This window comes from Petaurus breviceps, unplaced genomic scaffold, assembly GCF_028583685.1.
Source record: "Petaurus breviceps papuanus isolate PSGF00001 unplaced genomic scaffold, PetGlider_PUasm1.0 186, whole genome shotgun sequence".
Taxonomy (NCBI): Eukaryota; Metazoa; Chordata; class Mammalia; order Diprotodontia; family Petauridae; genus Petaurus; species Petaurus breviceps.
Window position 1 is genome coordinate 35,682,355 of NW_027185798.1, and position 19,342 is coordinate 35,701,696.

The window sequence follows — 19,342 nt, forward strand, 5'->3', positions numbered from 1 at the left end:
TGAAGTTGATTTTGCTTGTGACAAATATAGATTTGTTTTTTTAACAAATCCTCCCTGTTTAACCTTCTCCCTATCCTATCCCCAACTGTTTTAAATGGGGATAACAATAGCCCTTACCTCTCAAGGTTTTTTGTGAAGATCATAGGAAATGATATATGTTAAACACTTTGCAAATATTATATAAATTCTAGTTAGGGCTGGCTACCCCCTTTCCTTGTGTATCACCTCTCTAAGCACCTAAAGGATTCTGGCCACCTTCTTGTACAGTCCTGAACTGGAAGGAGGAATTTACTGGTGTTTCTCTTTCATTTTTAAAAATCACTGTTCCATCTGGTGTTCTTTTAGATCTCTGGAGGGGTATTTGTGCAACAGCTGAGCTTTTATGTCTTGATTTCAACTGAAAGCTTGACTAATATCAGTTATTAATGAAATGACATCAACCTAAGAATCTCAGTACCCCTTCAAGGTCTGCTCCATTGGCCTCTATTCTCTCTAAGATACAGAAAAGTTCTACAACAGCTAAAGATAGAACTGGAAAGAGGAAGCTGACTTAACAAAAGAGAAATATCAGTCAGATTTTATAAGAAATTCCTGAACCAAAGAGAAAAGACCCACATTGGTCTGTTAATTAATAGAAGGGTAAATCTTCTTGTTTCCCCAGTTATTGTAGCCAGAGTGACTCCAAAAGGTGTGTATTATTATACATAATTTGTTCCTAAAGATAAACTTCAAATGGGAGGATTTGTATTGATCCCAAGGATAAATGAAATAATTCAGTGAAGAAACCATGAAGCATTCGGAGGGACTGAAAAACCCTAAAGTCTATACTGATGGTCTCTCTGCAGAGTAACAGTGGGACCACTACAAAATAAGTCAACATTTAAGAGAAACAGGCAGGGCTGTGCCCCCAATAAGTCCAGGCATACCTCTCTCTACAGCTCCTCTGACTCCTTTTCAAAATCAAACACCCATGGGAAAGGCCCCATCTTAGTTGACAGCTCATATCTCAATTACTAGACATAATAATAAACTGTTTGTCAAGCTGTGAACTTATTCAATCATTATGGAAAGTAACTTGGAATTATGAAAAAATAATGACTTAAAACGTATAAAGTCTTTTTCTCAGAGATTCCTATTTTGGGCACAAAGTCCCAGGAGGAGAGAAAGAAAGAGAGAGAGAGAGAGAGAGAGAGAGAGAGAGAGAGAGAGAGAGAGAGAGAGGAAGGCCCCATGTACAAATAAATATTCATAGCAGCCCTTGGGGGGGGGGGGTAGAAAAAACTAGAAATACAGTAGGTAGTTACTGATTAGAGAATGGCTGAACAGACTGTGCTTTATGAAGGTAACAGAGTATTTTATTGTAAGAATGTAAGAAATGAGGAATATGAGGGAGTTAGAGAAACATGGAGATAAAGTAGGTAAAACCAGGAAAACAATATGAAAAGTGACTAACAACAATGTAAGCAGAATGAAATTACTCAATCTTGGCTCTCTCTATTAGTTCAGGGGTAGGGAACATGGAGCCTTCTAGATCCTTAAGTGCAGCCTTCTGACAGAATCCAAGGCCACAGGTTCCCCACCCCTGTATTAGGTGAACAAATGCACCTTCCTCCTTTTACTGGAGATAGAGGAGAGCAAGTAGAGAATGCTGAGGATGATGTGAGATTAGGTTGACTCCTGAGTTACTTTTGCTGACATTTTTTTTTCTAAATCTTTGTTAACAAGGGTAGGCAGAGGAGGTTATACTCAGAAATGAAAGTGAGGCAAAAATAAAAATTATGAAGATAACTTCAACAATTATCAGCCAGCATCTTAGAGGGGATTAATGGACAGCCCTTCTTCTTGCAAGGAGGCAGTTCCAAACAAGGAGGTAAGAAGGATGCTGACATATCTGCCTACTGCTCCCTCTCCCAGACAGTCTTTGGTCCTGTTATGGAGTGACTTCTGCCAACTTTCTGGTCCTTACCACTGGGTCTCTTGAGTGAATGAATGATGCATTTATTAAGTGTTTACTGTGCCCAAAGCACTATGGTAAGTAAGCTCTGGGGATGCAAATGGAAAAATCCTTTTGGGAAGCCAAAAAATGGTAGGTAGTTCTGTAAGGGGAAAACTTCACTACAGGAGGGGGGACGGTGAAAGGAATAAGCCTACTATGTGCCAGTCACTACACCAAGTGTTTTACAAATATTATCTCATTTGATCCTCACAAGAACTCCAGGCTGCAGATAACATTATTATTATCTCCATTTTACAGTTGAGGAAACTGAGGCAAACATTTTAAGTGACTTACTGGGTATACAAGGTAAGATTTGAACTCAGGTCTTGACTCCAGGCTCAGCACTGTACCACCTAGCTTCTTCAGCATCCCCCAGTTTTTTCTAGGATTTCTTTGACTTGTAGTCACTTGTACCTTGGTTAAAAACTGGCTTTCAATTATTCGGGCAAGGATGGAAGCTGGGATTTTTGTTTTAGTTTAGCATTTAAAACTCTCTGTAGTTGACATTTCCAGTTGGAGTCCCAGGCTGCCCTTGATGCATGGAGCCAAGGCAGGAGATGTGTTATCTATGATGTTCTGATAGTCTCTCCAAACCCTCTTCTCTCAATGAGCACTGTTTGTCTTCACAAATATGGTAAAAGTCCAAGATCTTGCACGTACGCCAGGGACATCAGATTTCTACTTCAGTTCACCTGCTATATCTGTTCCCTGAAGCTCAGGGATCTGACATTTGAGATCAGGATTTTTTATTTTTAACATTTTCTTAATGCTCTCATACATATATTTTAATATTACTATTACTTCTCAATGATTCCTGCCTCACTTATCCCACTCAGCTCTGCTAATAAAGTATAATTAAATCAAACAAATCAACACATTGATCGTATCTGATCATTTAGGTATCATTCTGAACATTTTACCACCTCTCTATGGAGAGGCAGGGTTTTTTTTTTTTTAGCTTAAAAATAAAAAGACCCCCAAAGTGTTGTCCTTCTGATAAGAAGAAATGGCATCTAGGAACCAGCTAAAACACTTAGGAACTAGACACGCATGTTAAATAAAACACATTAGAAAGTGCTTTCAAATCGTCAAAATAATGATCTTTTTTTTTCCTACATAGAAGGAGGAGCAGGATGTATCACAGTCACAGGTAACTAAAACCTAACCTCACAGAAAACTGAGTATTTTTCATTTAAAAGGAAAAATTCCTTTTTCCTCTGAAACCTAAATGAGAATGGTAGATCTAAAACTAGGAGGAACCTCTGGGGACATTTAATCAAATTCCATTTTATAGATGAGGAAACTGAGGTTAAGTGACTTTCCCCAGGTCATCCATGTAGTAAATGTCAAAATCAGGATTTGAACCCAGATCCTGACTCTGGGGCTGGTTCTCTCTCTACTCTGCCATGGAAGAAACGAGCAGGGTCTAGGACAAGAAGGGCCAGACCCGAGGAATTAACCATCCCCTTAGCTGAGCAAGAGTATGGAAAAATAAGGGAGGTTTTGTTGTAATAATGCAGCCTTAAAAATATAATAATAAATGTTGGTCAGTCAGCCTGGGAAAAAAGATGAAGGGAGATTGACAAAATAGGGGTTGGGAACTGGAAGAAGGGCGTCCTTATCTAGAGCCCAAAGAAAGACTGGTGGTCAGGGTAATGGGATTTGGAAAATGATTGAGAAGTATATGTTGTTCAATTGTTTCAGTCATGTCTGATTTTTCATAACTTCATTGGGATTTTCTTTGTAGAGTTACAGGAGTGGTTTGCCATTTGCTTCTCCAGATCATTTTATAGTCGAGAAAATGGAGGCAGACCTGGGCAAGTGACTTGCCCAGGGTCACATAGCTAGTGTGTCTGAGGCTGGATTTGAACTCAGGAAGATGAGTCTTCCTGAGTCTATGTAATATGGCACCAACTAGTGACTCCTCAGAGTAAGAAGTGGAAAATCTCAAAGGGAAGGCATTAGTATTGATGGGGAAAGGCTTTGTGAAGAAGGTGGGATATGAGCCAAGTCTCAAAGGAGGCCAGGAGGCAGAGGGGGGGAGGAAGAGCATATCAGGCATAGGGAACAGTCAGTTCTAAAGCACAGAGCTAGAAAATGCAATCTTCTGTGTATGGAACATCAAGAAGGCTTTTTGTTATTTTTTGGAGTGAGAGAAACTGGGGCATCTTCATGGGTTAAGGTGTGGTTTGTAGTAGGTCCCGATGGTGTCATCCTTAATGGCTTCCAAGATCATCTCAGCTTGTGGAAGCAGGAAGAAAAGCCGATGCTTTTTACCCTATGCTCCATATTGGCACAGACTTCCTCCCAACCTCAGGCAGAATTGGATTTGACATAATTTCTCAAGTTCTGAATGAGGACTCTGATGTTTACTATCATAACTCCCATTGGCATGTTTTACCATCACACACACATTGTTGGAAATACTAGGCACGACATTACCATTTCTAGACAAAATGGCGGCCTTGCACCAGGATTTATCAGGTTGAGTCAAACTGTGAGATAGTTACAAAGTTCCTTGAATTGGTTCTTCTCCTTCTTATAGAATATTCCTAAATAGTTTATGACAATTAAAAAATGGAATCCTCCCCTGCTTCTAGAACGGTCTTTCTCAATTAATGAAAGTGAAAGTTTAGGAGGCCTAGGCCCCCTTTCTTCATCCTTTGGGGTACTGCTTCTATGTCTGGGTTGAACCATCTCTAAGGATGCCAAGTCCCTGGCACCGACTGACTCACTTTACCCTTTTTGTACAGGTGTACCAAGGGGAGTAGTTTTGTTGGATTATTCCATGGCACCTGAGAAAACACCACATTGCCCTCTGGTAAGAAAGAACCCATTCAAGGATAAGTCCATTATAGTTGCTTCCAGGTGACTTTTTCTTAAAGTGACTGCTGGAAAAGCCTCTCAAAGATGAGTTCCTTACCTTCATCCCAAAGGACTGCATCCTGGTGGCCACCTCTCTCCCGATTCTCCCCAGACCCAGGATCCCCAGAGTTTTCCCATGCAGCTCGGTCCCCATGAACTACAAGAGAACAGATAAAAGGCACAAACGCCAAGTGTCACCAGCAAAAGAAAAGCTCTGACATTGTTCATATGGGAAACGGGAAGAAACAGTGACCACCTCCGGTTACTCACCTTTTTTCGTTCCCATTTTCCATTCTTCATGGAAGCTGTAGCTTGGGGGATCTGCCTGGAAAAAGAGAACTAGGTACAGCAGGAAGTCATGACCCCCACCATCCTAGAAAGGACACTCCAGACCTGAACAATCACAACCTTTCTCAACATCATCTTAACTCATAGAGAGAGTGAAAGTTCAATCCTGGGAACTTAGAGGATGACTAGGCGCAGGTTAGAACTCCTGCCCTGGCAGCCTCTCCAGTGCATGGGGGCATCCTAGATTTAGTTAGAAATGCTGAGGGCATTTCTGGGGAATATACTTGAGGATGAGTCTGAAATTGAAATTCCAATCCCTAGATGAGAGTCAAGGAACTTGGCCTACCAACTAGCTACAGAGCACTTAGAGCTTTCTGAAAGGGTCCTCAGAGACCATCTAGCCCAACCCCTCAATTTTACAGATCAAGAAACTGAGGAAGGAAGTGGTTAAATAACTTATCTAAACTTGAACAGTAAGTAAGCTATAGAAGGCAAATTTTGAACCCTCACTGAGATTTTAGCAAAATACTTTAAAAATACCTCATTCTATTTTTGTAAAAAAAAAAATGGAGACATAGGGGCTGGATGAGAGACAAGTTGGAGGATTTGAAGCTAGCTGAATAGATAGATCTATAAAGAAATTATTTAAAGGTTCAACGATACCTCTAAAGAGAGTCTTCAGAGGAGTGTCTCAGGAGTATTACTTGGCCATAAAGGTATAAAGGTACAGGTAATATCAAAGTGGCATAATGGTCATTCTGTAGGTGGATTTGTTCAATGCCATGAAACTACTGGCATTGGGTTAATGGGGGAATGAGACTACAGAGAAACCATAAACTTACCTGGCCAGGCTCATGATCATCCCGCAGGTGAGTTCAGCAGCACTGAGGCTGTTCCCATTAGGGGTGCTGAAAGTCAAAGCAAAGAAAAACTCCTCAGTGGGACTGCTGATCTGGACCATATGTTCCCATTCAAGGTAGAATGTTAATAATTTGAGTCAAATTTCAATGTTTTATTTTGGGTTCTCTTTCCTTCACTATTTCTCATCAATTCTCATCATATTCTCTCGGTCAGATCCTTTAGTCTCAGGACTTTCTTCTTTATACACAAAGCCTACCTCAGACAATAATAGTCTATCATGGGCCACTTGGGTGCCTGCCCCAAGTGTGAGTGAAGACGTGATAAAGGATTAACCAGGTGGGTAGTTCCTAGGAAAGAACTCCATTTAAGGATTCTTTGAACAAGGTTTTTAAAGATCAATCAGACAAAGATTCAAGTCCTCTTATCAATAACTTAGCCTGTCATATCTTTGGAGTATTCTTATTATTATCTTAGTCTGTCATATCCTGGAAGTAACTTACAATTGGATAAGACCATGTTATCTATGCACCAAAAAAGTCTTATGAAAGGTCAGTTAATTCCTATCTTGTGCATTCACATAACAAAGGATGCTCTGGAGAGCAGACTTCAAAGCTGGAAGCCAAAGTCGCAATCATCAAGCACATCTGCATAGGAACTGACCCCAAGAATCAAATATTTTGGCTTACTACAATAGTCTCCGTTTTATAAAGGGGAAATGAAATCCTAGAGGAGAAATTTTGTTTCAAATTTTTTTTGGGGGGTGAGAGTTGTTTTGAGATGGGGTTTTGAGAAAAAAACAAGGGGAAAAGGAAAAACAATTTATTTTAGGCTTTTCTACTATCTATAAGTAGAATTTACAAGGAAATTAAAATGTTGCACCCAAGAAAATGGTGGCAGACCCCAAACTATTGTCTAATCCAAGAGTAGGGAACCTGATGCCTTGAGTCACATATGGCCCTCTAGGTTCTCAAGTGCAGCCCTTTGACTGAATCCAAACTTCGCAGAACAAATCCCCTAAATAAAAGGATTCGTTCTGTAAAACTTGGGCTCAATCAAAAGGCCACACCCAAGGACCTAGCAGGCCACATGTGGCCTTGAGGCTGCAGTTTCCCCATCCCTGAACTCTTCTGACTTCCAACTCACTGTCTTACTGACAAGATCCTATTGACTTCCTGACTCAGAAAATATAGAGAATATACACAATTTGTAGAGTTGGTGCATTGATTCCTTCTAGGAACAGGATAGATGCTGCATATACCAGGGTCCCATTATGTCTGACTACATAAGTCCCAGGACAGATGTATCAGAAAGTGAAGGGAAGGTCTTAGAAGACACATGGATGTAGTGGTCATTGGATTATTTATGATTCATATTTAACCCTGACAAATCCTTGGCACTCTTTGTACCTAGGACCTTTGGGAGCTCAAATCATGGTACATTATGTAAGACTTCCCCAGGGATAAGGAAACTCATATACAAGAACACAAATAAAGACAAGCAAGGAAAGTGAATAAGGAACATTAAACTCCATAGAGTCATATTTTCTCCCCTTTAAGGGCAATCCATTCTGCAAAAGCAATATAATGAAACAGACTTTAAGCAGCACTCTTCAAATACATTGATTATTGATATCTCTAGCATGGGCAAAAAGGTCTATTGGCAGGAGTCTCTACCTTCCTGATTGTAGTAATTGGGTAATAGCGAATGTTCTTATTGATCTTTATTGACATCTGACATGGAATGGTCCAAATAAACCCTGCACTGCGAATGAAGGCTGGAAGGGTCATCTCAAGGCAAATAGCAGCTTAATAAACACAGAGGAGAGAAAGCCTAGGAATATGCTTTGATGGTGAGTGGAATGGTAATGGAACAGAACTAATTCCAAGGACTGCAACAGGATTCTGGCAACTCTCTCTGTCTGTCTGTATCTCTCTGTGTCTCTTTCTGTCTCTGTCTCTCTCTGCAAACAGCAACACTGGATGTCATTACGTGATATCTGTTTCCAGTTTTCTGGACCATTTCTGAAAAGTACCAATTTCATCTCTATCTTGCAGAGGGAAGAACTCCTGCTCCATTTACAGCCTTTCTGGTCAGCACAGATGGTTCAGTGGGTAGAGTGTTGGATTTAGAGTGAGGAAGATCTGAGTTCAAATCCTGTCCCAGACAGTTAACTACCTAGTGTGGCCCTTGACCAATCTTCAGCCTCAGTTTCCTCACCTTAAAAAGAGGATAATGATAATATTTAGAAGACTGGACGAGATCACACAGATAAAGTGGTTTGCAAACCTTATGATCCTATATAAATGCTAATAATTATTGCATCTCACGTATGGCATCTTCTTGGCCTAAATATTAATCCATCTGGAAACAGAAAGCTAGAGTGGACAACACATTTGTTCTAACTTTGTGATTCAGCAAGAGCAGAAATAGCTATGCTGGAATCAATTATAACAATTACTATTTTCCCTTATTTGTCAGTCCACACCCTCTTGCCATCAAACCCTTTCATTACTACTGTTTATTCATATTTATACAGTGTTTGGAGGATTACAAAATTATTTTTTATAATGGCCCTATAAAGGAGGTAATAGAACTATTACTGTCCCTGTTTAACAGATGAGGAAACCAAGGCAAGAGGCCTGACCGGCCTGTCCAAAGTCTCATAGCTAGTTTGTGAACTGAGGTATCCTGACTCTGCATCCGGCACTCTGTCCTGGCCAGCACCACCTCATACCCCATACTCACTTCATGACGAGCACGCCTTTTCTCGTTGCTGCCTCCAAGTCCACATTGTCCACCCCGGTGCCGGCCCTGCCCACCACCTGGAGCTTCTCAGCAGCATTGATGATGTCTGCAGTCACTTTGGTCCCCGAGCGGACGATCAGCCCCTCACAGTCCTGAGGCAAAGCAAAGAAATATTTGAAACTCAGACTCTGATTTTCTACAGTCTCAGGTATATCAGGTTTTGTATAAGAAAAAGCCCATAGTGTCTTAGCCCAGGGAATTTAATTCAGACAATATCAACCAACACACATGAATGAATTTCCTACTGTATGTACAAGGCAATGACTTAGTCATTGGGGATACAAAAATAAAAGGCATAATCTTGTTCTTGAGGAACTTTTAGTTGATGAGGTCCATGAGAGAGAATGTAAATAGTGCATAGGAGACGTCTAAGTGGCAGGAAATTTGGGGAAGGAGAAATACAAGTAGCATTAACATAACATGTTAAAGTTTACAAAGCACTTCACAATTAACATTATCTAATTTGATCCTTACCACAATCCTGGGAGGTAGGTGCTATTATTATACTCGTTTTACAGATGAAGAAACCCTAAGAACAGCAAGTGACTTGCCCAGGGTCACATAGCTAGCAAGTTTCTATAGCAGGATTTAATTAACATCTTTCCTGACTCCAAGCCCAACACCCTATCCACTCCATTGCCCACAAGAAAGTAATCTCTTTGTGCTCTTCTTAGCTCTAAGAGGTCTTTAGAGAGGAAGCATTTGTAAGTGATACTTGAGTTGAGCCCTGAGAGAAAGCTAGGTTGCTAGGTGGCCCAGTGGATAGAATGCTGGGCCTGGATTCAAGGCTGTAAATGGAGCAGGAGTTCTTCCCTCTTGGTGAGATGAAATTGGTACTTTTCAGAAATGGTCCAGAAAACTGGAAACAGATATCACATAATGACATCCAGTGTTGCTGTTTGCAGAGAGAGACAGAGACAGAAAGAGACACAGAGAGATACAGACAGACAGAGAAATTCAAATTTGACCTCAGATACTGACTGGCTATGTAACCCTGAACAAGTCACTAGATTGCTGTCTGCCTCAATTTCCTCTTTTGTAAAATAGGGATGATAATAGTGCCAACCTTCCAGGGCTATTGTGAGATTTAAATGAGATCATATTTATATTCATATTTATACTACGTGAAGGCTATTTTAACAGGCAGAGACACAGAAAACATTCGAAATTGGGAGAATATTATATTTTTGGACAGAATTAGTCAATCAATCAATCAATCAACATTTATTAAATGCCTACTATGAACCAGACAGAAGGGAAGGTGGGGCAGAAGAGCTCCCTCAATTCCCAGGAGCAGCAACCAGCTGGGCAAGTAATGGAGTCAACCATGTAGCCTGAGGAAAACCTCCGGAGTCTCCATTTCAGGTTTCTGATGCAATCTTGAGTTGTTTAATGCATATCTTCCCAGAACAAGAATATTCTTGCCTACACACCTGATGAGAGGTCCCATAACATGCAGGATGGGAAGCAAGTCTGCTTGTCTCTTGTTTTATGAGGTGCAGAGGGAGCCCATGTGATGTACCACTAAATAAAACAGGTTAGAATTCAGGGGATTTGGAGTCTAGCATAGGTCTGCCATTGACTAAGTCATGTAGTCTGATGTATTTCTCATCTGTGAAATGGGGGAGCTGGACAAGCTTCCCCTACCCCCAAGAGAAGTCTCATTCAGTGTTTCTTTTCTTTCTTTTTTTACCTCCATAGTAATCACTGATGTGTTGGGGGTTTCTGGGAAGGGTACCCGTTTCTGCAACAGGTAAACACGTCTCCTATAGCAGTTCAATAGCAGAGACACAAATAAGAAAGTCAAAACTGAGGATCCCACTCCCAGGAAAAAGGGAGAGCCGGGGGAAGTGTTGAGAGATTTCAATAAGCCTGTGGTGTTTGTATTTCTGCATGGCTAAGTGGCTTCTCATACTCAAAGTGTAGGCCCAACTCACTCCTAGAAGAAAGGAACCTGGAGCAGAGGCATGATACGGTAATTCTGGGGAATTTTGTTATCTCAACCTTTGCTGGACCTCTTTTTGTGCCAAAATAAGAGCAGCTAATAATGCTTTCTTGACTTGTCTTAATGATCATTTCATCCTCCAAAAGGTGGAGGAGACAACAGAGAGGAAATTCTAGATGCAATTCCTGCCAACAAGAAGAAACTGCATGATGGGGTGGAAATGACAGGAACTTTGGAGGGAAGTGAGGAGTCCCTCTGTGATAGTAATGGCAATTAAAGATTCCCCTGTATTGGCTTGGTTTTCAAATTGATTGATTGTGTTAAAACCCAGAGTTTGTTAATCCCACCTGTGGGATGGGCTTGTTGACGTGAAAAGAAAGTCCTGAACTGGGAGGAGCTGGTGAGGTAGATTTGGAGAGACACTGGAGAGAGGCGGAAGATCTTTTTGGAAGCAGCACCTCGTGGAGAGAGAGAGACTAAGAGAATTGCTGGTGGCCGCTTTGAATTGCCCTGGACTTTTGAGACCTGCCCCCTGAGCTGCCAAGGACTGAGGAGACATGGCTGTTTTGCTGGTACTTTGTCTGTCTGTTTTGATGTTATTTTGCCAGATTTGTCCACTGGTGAAAGACTGTCCTTTTGTTGAAGAAGTCCTGGAACCTGGCTGTTCGCTAAGAAGGCCTGCGACTGTCCTGCAGACAGAGAGTGAATACTGTCCACTGGTGAGGGACAGTGCTGTTGTTGCAGGGGTCTGGGAGCCTTTCTGTTGGTTCAGAAGCCCTGAAGAAGGATTTTCTTGTTGTATGTTTACAGAAATCCTGGGAGAGGGCTTTGCTAATGTGTTCAGGGGTTCTAGGACTGTTCTACAGACAGAGGATAAATTCATGAAGGGACTGGCAATGTATTTTGTGGCTTTGCTAAGCCTTGTCTCCCCAGGAACTAAGATTGCTGAGAACTTGCCTCCTGTCAAGATGAAGAAAAGACCTCCATTTGGGTATTAAGTGCTGTGTTTAAACTTGATGTAACTCTGGGGTAGATTCAATTGTGATCCAGGGGTGGGGAACTTTTGACCTTATGTTTGGAAACTAATCTCCATTTGAGAAGAGGGGCTTTGTGGTGGACTTAATTAAGGTATAGCCTAGGGGTGGAGAAGTATTTAGAACATACTTTGTAATTGATTGAATGATTGGAAGATCCTGGGGTGGGGTAGTACTTGGAGATTATTTAATCACACTTAGTAAATGCTGTATTTGGAATGATGTCATGTTTTGATCTTCTCTGTTCTTGGTTTGTCACTAAATAAAATAGAGAGCATCTATGCTGTTATTTTGAACCTGGGAAGTTGCCTTCTTTTGGCATTACATTACACCCTCTTAAGGCTTGTGATGGAGGAAGAGAGAGACGAGGGTGGGGGGAAGGAAGGAGAAAAGAGAGGGAGGACAGAGAGGACAGAGATAGGGAGAGAGACAGAAAGAGAGAGAGAGAGAGACAGAAAAAGAGAGAGAGAGAGACAGAAAAAGAGAGAGAGAGGAATACAGAGAGACAGAGAGAAAAAAGAGAGGAAGACAGAGAGACAGAAAAAGAGAGGAAGACAGAGAGAGAGAGACAGAAAAAGAGAGAGAGAGGAATACAGAGACAGAGAGAAAAAAGAGAGGAAGACAGAGAGAGACAGAAAAAGAGAGAGAGGAAGACAGAGAGAGAGAGAGAGAGAGAGAGAGAGAGAGAGAGAGAGAGCAGAGCTTCAGAGTCTGATGCATACCCTTGATTTGGAGAAAGAGGGTTCAAAGTTTTCAAAAGATAAATAGGATCTCACAGAGTAAAATTCTACAGGTGAAGAAAAACTGAAAAGGATAGGAAGTTTTCAAAAACAACTCTGTGTGGCCTGAGCAGAATAATTTTCATGATGAGGAAGAAGGGCAGTTCTCTAAAAAGACCAATGTGGATGCATAGGGAGCTCACCAACCACCTTAGATATTAAGAAGTCATGTCCAGAAGCCCAAAAGATGGGAGAGGCACAAAAGCATAGCATGATCTGGGAAAGACAGCAACCAGTGCGGCACAACCTAGAATGAGTTAAGGCTGCAGGTGAAAGCCAAAAGCAACAAAAAGTTTTTTTTTTAAATTTTAATCTATATTTGGGAACAGAGGAGGAAGCCAGAAGGGCTAGGACTGCTGCTTCTAGTAGACGAGATAACTTGTTACAGTTTCTCCACTTGTATGTTGCCTTTTTTCTCTGCCAAGAAGAGTGAGCACTGGACTGGAAAGGTCAGAGCAAATATGGCCACAAAAGAACCTAAATAGGAAAAGGGCCCTGTCACACTGCCCTTAATGATTCCCGGTCTATTCTCGTCTCCTGGAAGGATCTTTGGATGTTGCGACTGAGCCCCCTTAGCCATGGCTGAAAGATTAAGGAAAATGGGATTTGAAAGAGGAAAATGTCATCCTTATTTTCAAAAAGAATAAGAAAAATTATAGGTTGATGAACCTGACATTGATTCCCGAGAAAATTTTAGATGATCTTATTGAAAGAAAAAACAAAGGGATGGTTGGTTAACATCTAGAGAAAGAAGCAACAGTTACAAAGGGTCAGCAAGGCTTCATGATGAAGAGGTCATGCCCGACTAGCCTTATTTCCTTTTCTGGAGGAAAGCAGAAATGTGCTGCACTTGGAATCAGGAAGTTCTAAGTTTAAATCCACCTCAGCCTATCACCAGCTGTGTAACCCTGGGTAAGTCACTTAACCTCAGTTTCCACATGAGTAAAATAATAAATATCCACTTCCTAGAGGGGAGGGGATTAGGGTCGATTGAGATAACCTGAGATGCCACATAGTAGGCATCTAATAAATGCTTATTTCTTTCCTTTCTTTTTGGTAGGGCTACTAAAGTGGTATAAGGAAATGCTGTCCATGGAGCTTAGCTGCTTTTTTTTTTTAAGCCAAGTATTCAATAAAGTCTGGCATGATATGTATGTGTGTATTACACACACACACATAATTTATATATAAATACATGTATATGCACATGTTTCTACATGCACATTCATACTTATACACACGTGTTTGTATATTTATATATACATGTATATATACACATGCATATGTACACATACGTGTGTGTGTAAACATACAAAAAATGTGGACTGGACAGATAGCACACATATACACATACATGTGTATGTACATATTTATATATGAAATACATTTGGGATCGTAGCAAACAAATCATCTTCACAAGCCCCATTATGGAAAGAGTGCTGAACGTGGGCTCAGGGTTAGTTAGGTTCAAATCTTGAGTTGGCTACTTATTTATTTACAGGAAGACAAATGCAAACTTGATGTTGGGGGGGAGGTCCTAAGGCTGTTCAGAAACAGGTCAGTCAGGAGGTAGTGGGCGTCTCCCTCACTGGAGGTATCAGTCAATGGCCACCTGTCCGAGATGCTGTAGAGGGAATTTGTTTTCAGGTGTAAGTTGGTCATGGAGGATCTGAACTTCTACGATAATCAGGAGGAAAGTGGTCATTAGTTCTGGGACAAAAGGGTTATGTTGCAAAGGTTAATAAGTTAATGGTTACAAAGCACTCCATGATGGTTGTGGGAGCTAAGCCTCCTCAGACTTGGTCAGAACAGAGCTGGGAGCAAAGTTCGCTCCTCACACCATCTTAAGAGGCCCCACAAGCCCAGGGGGTCCCCAGAGCAGACTCTAACTGGGGCAGTGACAGAATCTTTTCATCTGCTTACATTTGAATGTTATGGGGAAACTGGATATTTAGCATAAACAAGGAGACTCTACCCAGGCCCTGGCTTTCTCAGTGCTGTCTGACCCAATGCTCTCCATCCAATCTTATCTCCAGTGACTCCCCCAGCACACTTCTTCCACACTCCAGGTGGACTGACCTCAGTGTTCCCCAGAACATACTGTCCTGCAAGTAATGTGCTCAGCATGATTCCTGCCTCCTAGACCTAGACCTTTTTTTTTCGTGCTAATAATAGCTTGAAATTATCTAGCCCTTTACAAAGAGTTTGCAAAACCCTTTACATACATTGACTCATTTCAGGTCCTGCTATTTTGCTAATTTTACTGATGAGGAAACTGAGGCCAACCAGAAGTTAAGTGACCCCTTGCCCAGGGTCACAGGGCTAGGAAGTGTCTGAGGCTGGGTTTGAACTCAGAACTTGCTGACTCCAAGTTCATAGCTGCTTCCCTAAGGATACCCTCCCTACTGCTCTCTGCTGGTTCAGATTTGAGTCAACTGACATACATGTGCTTCCAGAACTGGAGAAAACCTCAGATCAATCTTATTCAGCCTCCTTATTTTACCTGGACAAAACCTTCTCTAACTATGACTATTTCCCCTCCTATTTCCATCTAGAGATTGCACTTATTATATAATTTGGCATTTAAGTAAATGAAGTCTTGTGCAGAGATCAAGAACCAGGTCTTATATTTCTAATTCCACAGTTCTAACAGTGCTGGGCACACTTTAGAACAAACTTTATATAGACCGGCTTATGGCCCATGTTTCTGTATCCAAAACTGACATTCCCGGGGGCACAGGTGTATCCCTGGGGTATAAGTAACTTAACTGCCTGGTGTGATCTTAGGGACCTGGAGATTTGGGGAGCTTAGAGATTTTGAGGAAAAGTTTGAATGGGGTGAGGGTGAAGGTCCAGGGCTTGTCAAACTGGGTGGATGATAGGGAAGCCAAGGAAAGCAAAAGGCTTATGTGCATGAGATTGGGGACTGGTCAAAAATGGTGGAGGGAGTGACACAGGACGTTCGATCGAAGTCACCAAAAATAAACCAAATCATTTTCTCATTTCTCTTAAGGGAGAAAATGGCCAGCAATTAGATTTTCAAGAAAGCTGAATATGGCATTATTTGTTTATGTTTGGAAGTTATGCCTATCAGAGAGGTGGTGGTGGTGGTGGTTTTTCCTTCATTCCTGAAGAGGACCCTGATATCAGGGAGATGATGCCATGACTTGTAAGTGAATTGGATTTAAGTGAGGGAGGGCTGTGCAAAGTCACCAGCCTCACTCTCTCCTCCACTACCCCAACAAAACCCTAACAGGAGATAACTTCCTGGGGCACTTGGTAAGGGATGATAAGCATTGCTAGCAAGGCTTTATTTAGACAATCAATTTCATTCTGTCATCCAGGGGTAACTGGCGGATAAAAGGCTGGACCCGGAGGAAGGAAATCCTGGATCCAAACCCTCCAAGACTTGCTCTTGCTAACTGTGTGCCTCTGGGCAAGTCACTTTAACCTAACTGGACCTCAGTTTCCTCATCTGTAAAATGAGGGAAGTGAACTCAAAGGTGACTTTCAGGGCTAAATCTATGATTGCAGACCACAGGACCCTAAGCTGATTGGTGACGTGTGTTCAGGCCTCCAATATGGAAACAGAAGACGTGCCAGACCCCATCCCCCCCCTGCCCAGCCCAAGGCGCGGGGCCGCGAAAGCGCGTCTCCTTCTTGCATCAGACGGAGGCGGCCTCGGGCTGTCCTGGCTCGGCAGAACCGCCCTCCCCGCAGCTCCCGCAGCAGCCCCGGCCTGGGCTCGGCCAGCACCCTCAGGGAGTAGAGTGCATGGACGCAAAGGAGGGCCGGGGGTATTGGTGGCTCCCAAGACCCCCGAGCCAAGGAGGTGCCCAGCTGGCCTGAGAAGAAAAAAGCACTCTCTTCCCCCAGGCCTGAGCCATGCACCCCTCCCCCGCCAAAGAAACGCGCTCTGCCCCGTGCCAAAAACCGCCCCGCCCCCCGGCCTATTCAGGCACCCCCAGGCCTATCCAATGCACCTCCTTCTTCACAGCAATGAAATGCACTCCGTCCCATGTCAAGTACCACCACCCTCAGCACCATGCAATGCCCCCTGCTAGCTACACGCGATGCACCCGCAGTCCTACACGATGCAACCTCCCAGTCCTAGTTGATGCACTCCTAGGCCGACACGATGCACCCCCCTCCCTCGCCGTCCCATGAAATGTATCCCCTCATTCCCCTATGCTTCACCCCGTTGTCCATGCCATGCACCTCACCCCAGTCTCTAGCAATTCCAAAGACCCCTTCCATTGCCCTGCTTCCCTCTACCCCCGCGAACTCTTTGGCGATCAGAGTTAGAACAAGGAGAGCTGGCACCCGGGCTCGAGACGCCTCACTGCTCTCAGTCCTGCGCCAGCTGAAAACCCGCCCAAACAGGAACGCCTCCAGCTGCAAACAGGCGCAGCAGCGAATCTGCACCCCCGGACCCTCTCGGTGCTCTCGAGACACAGAGCGGCTCGCAGACTCCGCCAGGGCCAGGGCAGCCTGGGAGTCCTGGGAGTCCTGGAGCCCGGGAGCCCGAGCTAGCCCGGGATGCATGGATGCGGGGGTGCGGGCTGGCCCCTTCCCGCGCTGCCACGTTACCTGCAGCTCGGCTATCAGCTCCTCTTTGCTGAGGTTCTGCTTCTCCACCACCTGCAGCCCCCCGCCCTCCAGGATCTGGCGGCAGCAAGGGTCCAGGCTGTCACTGATTAAGACCTTACGGAGATTAGCAAAGGCCATGGTCTGAATCTGCTTCGGGACCAGCGCTTTAGCTCAGCAGGAATCACTGGGCGACTAAGTCTGTGCAGCCCTAACTGGGGCAGATTCTCTTTGGTTTTTTTTTCTCCTTGCATTGATTGGGCAGAAAAGTTCAAAATCTCCATAATCCCTCCTTCTTTCCCCCCGGGCAACCCACCCCCCCTCACCGTCTCCCCGCCCCTCTTGCTCTTCCTGAGATGAATTAATTTCTTTGAAGCTCTTCCCCACACTTGTTGCCTGCGTAAAAACACAAATTATGTTCATCAGACTGGCGTCTGAAATGAAATGCGAAAAGCCTAATTCATAATGGGAGAAAAATGGGTCTAATGTGTATTTCTTCCCTCCTAAGAAGGCAGCCTTCATTCATTTATTTAGTGATTCATTCAGTACCTGCTCACCTCTCACAGTGTGCCCAGCGCTGTGTTAGGCACAGAGTTAGAGATGCGCTAAGACCAGATTCCTGCCCTAAATGAGCTCAGGATCTAAAAGGAGATTGGATATCAAACACGTGAATAATACAGGAGGCATAGGGTCATAAGAACCAGTCATAGGACTCGGAGGCTGGAGCGGACCTTGGAGGGAGGATAGCTAACTCACTTTCCACGAGGAAACTAAAAACGCAAGAGGTTTGCCCAAGTTCAGGATCTGAACCCAGATCTTCGCAGTTTCCTGCTTGAGGGCCAAAGGATTGATGCAACCAGTAGTTTTTCCGGATTTAGAGAAGGATGGATGCTGCCTCCTGGGAGTCCTTTGTTAAATTGTCAGGGAGGGCATTTACTTCGTGGAAATAGGCAAACAGTATAAATGAGGATTTGGTTTAGCGTTTTGTTGGTTGTTCAGACTTAAGAAAGTGATGGAGAAAATGCTAACAGTTCGGATTAAACTAAGCCACTTATTAAATGTTTACCAGAGCACCCCTGCCTTCACCTAGCTTCACTACCCCCACTTCACAAAAATCCCATTACTTTAAGAAGAACATTTTACTTTTAAGAAGTCCACTTAAACTCTTGTAATGTGAATGAAAAACAAAGTATTGTGAAAAAAAATGTACAGAGACTTGGAAGAACTTGCTGGTGGGGATAGGATGTGCACAATTCTTCCAATTCTCACTTACTGGTTGAGGACCAACCAATCAACGATCATTTATGGTCAGATAGTCAGTCAGTAAACATTTTTTTTTAATTTTTTTGGAGGGCAATTGGAGTTAAGTGATTTGCCCAAGGTCACACGCCAATAAGTGTTGTGTCTGAGGCCACATTTGAACTCAAGTCCTCCTGACTCCAGGGCTGGTACTCTATTCACTGCACTACCTAGCCGCCCCAATAAACATTTATTAATCATCTATTTTGTACCGGGTATTGTGTTAGGAGCTGGAAATACAAAGACAGAAATGAAAAAAATTCCTACTCTCAAGGAATTTATTTTCTATAGGAGGAATTATATGTACATATTTGTTGTTGTTTTGTTCGTTAGTTATGTCTGAATTTTCATGGCCCCCATTTGGGGAATTCTTGGCAGAGATGCTGGAGTGGTTTGTCATTTCCTTCTCCAACTCAATTTTACATGAGGAAACTGAGGCAAACTGGGTAAAGTGACTTGCTGTAATGCCAAGCAAAGGCAACTTCCCAAGGTTCAAAATACCAGCATAGGTGCTATCCATTTTATTCAGTGAATAGTATCATTCAAAATACAGCATTCACCAAAGTATAATTCAATAATCTCCAAGTACTACTCCATCCCCGGACATTATAATTCATTTAGTCAATCCCAAGTACTTCTAAGTACTACTCCACCCCTAGGCTGTACATTCATTTAGTCAACCACAAAGCCCCTCTTCTCAAATGGAGATTAGTTTCCAATCATAAGTAAAGTACATTCATTTGTTCAATCACAGAGCACAAAAAAGTAAAAAGTTCCCCACCTTTGGATCACAATTGAATCTACCCCAGAGTTACAACAAGCTTAAGCACAGCATGTAATACCCAAATGGAGGTCTTTTCTTCATCTTGACACAGGCAAGTTC

General features: G+C 42.9%; 1 protein-coding gene across 2 annotated transcripts in view; it reads right to left on the reverse strand.

Annotated features, from left to right (window-relative positions):
• The window catches only part of PHGDH (phosphoglycerate dehydrogenase), a 32,055-nt gene extending 14,653 nt beyond the window's left edge, over positions 1-17,402 (reverse strand). The window contains exons 1-5 of one of the 2 annotated variants that reach the window (XM_069090210.1): positions 17,164-17,402; positions 8,756-8,907; positions 5,992-6,057; positions 5,132-5,186; positions 4,920-5,018 (exon numbers count right to left, since the gene is read on the reverse strand). In XM_069090210.1, the coding sequence (XP_068946311.1) occupies positions 4,920-5,018; positions 5,132-5,186; positions 5,992-6,057; positions 8,756-8,907; positions 17,164-17,301 (510 nt within the window). In that variant the 5' untranslated portion in view covers positions 17,302-17,402. Of the gene's footprint in view, positions 1-4,919; positions 5,019-5,131; positions 5,187-5,991; positions 6,058-8,755; positions 8,908-16,796; positions 16,939-17,163 lie in introns of those variants that run through there. The other variant, XM_069090211.1, reaches the window with a different exon arrangement.
• Between the last annotated feature and the right edge of the window lie 1,940 nt (positions 17,403-19,342).